General features: G+C 42.7%; 1 protein-coding gene across 9 annotated transcripts in view; it reads right to left on the bottom strand.

Moving 5' to 3' along the window:
* Window positions 1-2,332: 2,332 nt before the first annotated feature.
* Window positions 2,333-6,451, bottom strand: part of ELF1 (E74 like ETS transcription factor 1) — an 88,112-nt gene continuing 83,993 nt past the window's right edge. For 8 of the 9 annotated variants that reach the window (XM_063392182.1, XM_063392177.1, XM_063392179.1 and 5 more), the window contains one exon: window positions 2,333-4,036. In XM_063392182.1, coding sequence (XP_063248252.1) covers window positions 3,421-4,036 — 616 coding nt within the window. In that variant the 3' untranslated portion in view covers window positions 2,333-3,420. The remainder of the gene's footprint in view (window positions 4,037-6,451) is intronic. The other variant, XM_063392184.1, reaches the window with a different exon arrangement.

The following is a 6,451-nucleotide window of genomic DNA, read 5'->3' as shown; positions in this document are numbered from 1 at the left end:
AGTAGCTGCGCAGTTGCGTTGTGAGCATGGCACGCGTGGCTGATCTTTGGTCTTAAAGGAAGAGGGAAGAGAGTCACCAGAGGAGTTGGCTGGCTGGTCGGGAGCCGCCAGGAGCGCAGTCAGCAGGGCTGGGCGGTGACTGGGGGAGAGGTCACTGCGGCGCTGGGACACCGGGACCGCTGACCGCCTCCTCGAAGGGAAGCCAGGCTCAGAGGGAGGGAAGAACTGCGCCCGCAGGCGTGAGCAGCGAGAGATCAAAGAATCAGTTTGGTTGGAAACCTCTGAGACCATCGAGGCCAGCCCCTGACTGAACACCACCATGTGAACTAGGCCAAGTCCAGTATTTCCTTAAACACCTCCAGGGACGGTGACTCTAGCACCTCCCTGGGCAGCCCATTCCAATGTCTACTTGCCCTCGTTCCTCCTAATGTCCAACCTAAACCTCCCCTGGTGCAGTTTAAGATACCACTAGGGGTTAGAATACTAATTAATGAAAAAGTTATATAATCTGTAACCAATGAAGGCTGACGCCTTTATTTGTTAAAATTTATAACCAGTGTGAAGTTTTAGTAATCAGAGAACCAGCCTTTTGTGGGTCACCACCCAGCTCCCTACTTTGTGCCAATTAGAATAAAAGACAGAGACACCTCTCAGTGTGTGAGCTGGTGCTGTGCACCGGGTACCCAGGCCGTGTTCGGGACAACAGGGTGGTGGGCAGGGCTCCCCAAAGGCAGCCTGAGGCCTCCATTCTCTTCCTCCTCCGGAGGAGGAGGATGGCATTTCCTTCCGTGAAATGCCTCGGAAATAAAAAAGTGCCTTTTTCTCCTCGGTGGCTTCACACAGGTTTGGAAAAGAACTGTGGCTTCATTTTTTATTTTCTGACTCAGAAGTGGCTGGGATTTTAGCTGTTGTGTTTTGTTTGGCTGCTGCCACAGGCACAAAGGCATCCGTGACAGGGGAGGGGTTGCTCAAACTCCCAATGTGAGCTCTCATTTTATGATTTACTCCAGCTTCTCCCTTCCTCTGCCATACCAGGGAGAGTCTGAAGTACAGATCCACCCGGCTGGCACACCGGAGCCCAAGGGATGTGGGGAGGGAGTGATTTTCATTTACTGTCTGTTACACAACAGTCTGCTGCTGGGAACACATTACTGCTGCTGGAGATTTTCTCCACTTCTCCCACTGACATAAACGAAACTGACAAATCATTTTCCATGTGTAATAGCTGCATCTATGGCATGAAGTTTTGTTCTGAAAGCTGTAACCTTGTGGTTCAAACTTTCTTTCCCCCCCACCCCACATTTCCAGTAAACACCAAAGCAACTTCCCTGTATCTAAAAACACTGATGTCATTCAAGCATTATCACTTCAGGTTTCCTAGAATTATGAAATACTTGTAGTATAGGAAAACATCCCTATTTTATAGTTTGATTAAAATACCTATCCTCCCTCTCCAGTGCTTCCATCAGTCTAACATAGCTCTCAGGATGGGGATTGTTACCAGAGACGCTTCCACAATGCTTATCCACATTCCTGAAAGTATTGCCAGCACTCCCCAGCTGCAGGGAGCACTGCCAGACAAACAGCCACCGGTGTGGGTATGAGCAGCCTTCCTGTAAATGGGGTGAGGCACTGGGATTGCAGGTGGAAGCCTGACTGCAAAGAGTCAGAGGGAAGAAGCACTGAACTAACAGGGCAGCTGTGGCAGAGAACTGCTTGTTCAATAGTTTGTAGAGTTTCTTCTGCCAGGAAGACCATACTCTCTCTGCCACAGTTCTGGTCCTGTTAGTTTTTCTAGTACTAGTGCTTAAAGTTACATTTAACCTTACCAACCAATCAAGAAAATTCCAACATTATTTCAATCATGGAAAGTCTTTCCCTTTCATTTTATACTAACAGAATCATAACACCAGGCATTGTATTTATTATTAACTTCTCCTCTGCTTAAACACTGCCACATGCAAGTTTATGAAGCTCTAATAGTTTGGGCTGTCAGTTGTATCATACAAGCCACAACAACCTTTGCAAATTACGCTCAAAATTTTGTGTTGTCTGTCTGTAATGTACGGGGAAGTGATGGAAAAGGAGAAGTCCAGTTCCTGGATTTAGCTCAACCTTCAGTTCACCTACAGAAACATACATTACTGCTGCTTCAAAGGATACAAACAACACACTGATTGCATTTGGGTCTGTTCAGAAGTGATTTGTGAATTGCTCATGTTTCACAGACCCACACTGACTAATCACACTGTCCTGTTTCTCACTGTATTTTAGTTATTTATGATGATTGCCAAAACATTATCATAATCATAAAAAACCATTTCAGAGTAAATACAGAAAAATGTTTTTCCATTTGATTTATTTTCATAATAAACCAATTAAAAATACAAAAGAAGAGCTCAAGGTTCAATGGGCTCCATCATTTAAAAATTTGTCTTTTAAATACAAAGTCACTCAGTAATATGAATACATATAACATTAGACCTCTAAACATAACGATCGTATTGATCTTATTTGCATCTATCAAAAATTTGTATGGAAAAAAATTAGCTGAAAAAACTTCCCTGCAACATTGAATATACAGTATTTACAATCAAAAACAAGAACTTTCAGCAGTAATAATCTCCAAAAACCTGCATAAATTGTATATATTTAATTTCCCTCCCCCCTTACAAAATAATCTGAAGTAGAAAGCAAGATTGTTAAGCTTCATAGTCGCAAAATGGCATGAAACATTTGCACCTGTAGTGATGCCTTTAGCTTCTGTAATTAAATATATCTGATGTTTTCATATAAAATATAGACATGGCATTGTCCATTACTGGAATATATGTTTTGGGTACTCTCAGTAGGAGTGTATATTCAATTTTGCACACACAAGAGCTTGTGCTGCAAAAAATGCAAGAGGATACCTGGTTATCAAAGTCTAAAACTGATGTTATTCACTGATATGAAACAGATACTCAATCATAAAAATTCAAACACATGGAATGAAACTGTCTTACTAAAACTAGCTGCTGCTTCTGAAGGTGATACACATACAGATTAAACAGAAGAGGTTATAATAACATTCCTGCAATGTAAATCAGCAACAGACTGACAACAAACTAAGAGAGAAGTTCAAAACTTTGGCCAACAACCTCAGGAGAAGGTCTTCATAGCATAAAAAGTATGTTCCTTCATGCCTGTACTTTGAAAAATGAGTAATATATCATTTTATTTATATGATAATATTTAGCAATTAACAGAAGATCAAAATCCATCCTAAAACAGGAATTCTAAGAATTAACTGCAGAAATTAAGTAGCTTTGCAACATCCTGCTTCAGAATCAAATCATATATACACAACTGAAAAGGTCCCATCACATTTATGAAAATAATCATCCACAGGGTCTTTTTTTTTTTTTAATTATTTAATTATCAATACAAATTGGGTTCCAATGGCTCATTTTCTTGCTTCACTTGAACGTTAGATGGGAAATTATTCGAACTGGACACTACCATCACGAATGGTTGCTGCTGGAATCCCTGCTCCGACTGCTCAGTATCTTCTACTTTGTCGTTCTGCTCCTTTTCCTCTTCTTGTAGGCCAGCCTGCTTTGTGTCTGGTGCTTTGATGACCGAAGTGATCACCGTGCCCGATGGCTGAGACACCACCTGTGAGCTGCTGGGCGAGAACGTCACCACGGGGGTGCTGGCACTGAAGGATGGAGATGAAGCCATGTTGGCTGTTCCATTGCAAATTGTCTGCACGCTGCTGGTGAGCACCTGCTGAACTTGTGCTGGGCTCAGCACAATCGAGGAAGGAGGCGAGACTGGCTTCTGAGACTGCAGCATGATGTTTTCTTTAAGAACCGTCATGGGCTGGGAAGTAGGAATGGCTTGTAAGATGAATTTCTGTCCTGCTGTTACTGAGGCTGGATCTGTGCTGGCTATCACTGTAGTAAGAGGCACTGTCTGGAGTGTTACAGTATGCAGCTGCTGATTTCCAGGAGAAACAACCACTGGAACCTGGGTTGGAGTCTGTAAAGTCCTGCTAAGATTAGACAAGATTATTGGGTCAGAACACTTCCATACTGAATTTTTAAAAAGTAATTATAGATTTACTACAGAAAAAACATTTGGCATCATAAACATTTAATTTACCCAACATTTCCAAAGAGGTAGAATAATCTCTCCTAATAAAATAAGACCTGGACCTGACCCCTGAATTCAGCAAGATGGTTCCCAAAGTAAAGGTACCCCACGTGAACAATACTGCCATCACCAAGCTGAACAGCCTGCCTTTGAGACATTGAGTGGTTCATCAGGAAACCTGGGAATCACCTCCAAGACCTCCATCTCGAGCACTGACCAACATCAAAAGCACAACCCACTAGGTGTCTGCCATCAGTTTCAAAAGTTACACCAAGTAATTAATAAAACACAAGCCTTGATTGTCCTGACATCCACATATACATTTAATATATTCAAAAGTATCCACATGGTAGCAGTGTCTGGGCACAGCCTTGCCACACTCCCAGGACACAGAGTTCTGTCTGCCAGGCTCACACACACCTTCTGGTGATCAGAACAACTAATCAGAACCTGCTTCCAAAACATCATGTTAAGTTAGGAGTGATTCCATCAGTTGCAGGCTAACAGACTTGGGTACCACATTACTGTCAGTAGATGTAGAGCTGTGGGGACAACATTAGAGGATGAAGAGCTGTATTGCTGGAGTACACAGCTACTGCAGTGCACAGTGGTGACTTAAATGTGGAAACACACTCCAGTCACACAAATTAAAACAAAACAAAATGCCCAGAAAACATAAATGGTTACCAGGGGAGGGAGACAGGAAGGGAAGGGTAACTGCTTTGAGACTGTCACAGCTTGTTCCATGCCACCCTGCCACGCTGTCTCTGGCAATCTTTCTTTCCTTCTATTTGTCATGCGGAGTTGTCTCCAATCTTCCTGCATCTCTTCAATGATTAGTCCTGCCTGCCCTCCTCTCCCTTTTTAATCTTAAGCTCTCCCTTGAGTTTTCTCAAAAATAAAAAAAAAAAAAAAATAAAAAAAAAAACAACAAACAAAAAAACCCAACAAAACTATCTCCACCTCCTAGCTTACTTCTACCCCTGCTGAAATCACTTTAGATGGAAAGCAATTTACTGTCAACATTTGTACTTTCACACCCATGCACAACATTGCCTGCCCCACTTTCTGAAGACTGGACCTCAGATATGCTGTAAGGGTTGCCTGCCATACACCAAACTACGGAATGTCTTTCTGCCCATACAGGATTTACTTTTTGCAGCTCTGTGCAAGTCTACACATCAGCATTTAGCCACCTACCAGTCCAATCCAATTCAGCGTATTCAAAACTTTAATTTAAAACCATATTCTGGTTACCACAGTTGCAACAAAAAGCTCACCAAAGCAGGACTTAGGTGGTGCTGAAGCTATGGGACAATGTGGATGCAGATGCTGCTGCTGGCCATAGTCCAACCACACAGGGAGCTGTGTTCCCCCTTTCTTAGTGCAGCAGCAGAGACAAGTGCAGGAATATATGTAGAAGATTTCTCATGTCCAATTCAGTGCAGTCCTCTGGGAAAGGTCTCTAGCTGAGCTCCAAAGATTGCTCTAGTAAGAGCAGGCCCAGTAACCCTGCTGGTATCAGGCTCAGAGCATGTGGGTGCTTCCCGGAGCATTCTCCAGCTGCCAGTCCCTGCTGCAGACAATCTTTTCCCCTGCTCCCATATGGCTTGGAAACACAAGAAACAAATTATCCATCTGTAGCTTTCTCTTCCTCCCAAGAAAGACAGTTGCAGTGCCCAGCAATGTTGCTACACCAAACCAAATTCAACTCCTTGCCAAGGAGGCTCCCATACAGGTCTTATCACAGCTGCCATCATAACCATGACACCAAATTTTATGTTACTGACACCAGAGTCAATCTTGAGCTCCTTTTTCACACAACAGAAGAAATCCCAAGGAAAAAGTTCATGGAAATGGGACTGGTTGAAGGTGAAGCACCAGCTAGAGTGATTGCTTGTTTCTTTCAAACTTCTGGAGAACTTGGTGCTAGCACAGCAAATACCAACAACCAAGCCCAAAGTGCAAGGCTCAGAATGACAGTACCAAGGATCTTACCAAGTCTCCTAAGGGTTATTAGTGCTATTTTTTCCCCAGCAATTCCCTAGAGACCTTGACAGAAAAGTCATTAATGTCTGTGTCAGAAGTAGCAACAGGATGAGGGCATCCACTAGGTTCTTTAAAAAATAAAAAAAGTAAACTACGTACAGTTATGTAAACTTGTAATAAAATCAAAATGTCAGATAGGTACAACTCAACCCAGGAAAGTTTACAGAGACCAGCAATGCAAGTAGAACAACTATGAAGGAGAGATAATTGACACTTGCCATTAGAAAAGCATCAAAAGTATCAGGAAAGATACCAAGCCAGTTCT

The sequence above is a fragment of the Prinia subflava genome, chromosome 3 (assembly GCF_021018805.1).
Source record: "Prinia subflava isolate CZ2003 ecotype Zambia chromosome 3, Cam_Psub_1.2, whole genome shotgun sequence".
Classification (NCBI taxonomy): domain Eukaryota; kingdom Metazoa; phylum Chordata; class Aves; order Passeriformes; family Cisticolidae; genus Prinia; species Prinia subflava.
Note: the sequence above shows the minus strand (reverse complement) of the source record. Positions and strands in the feature narration are given on the sequence as shown.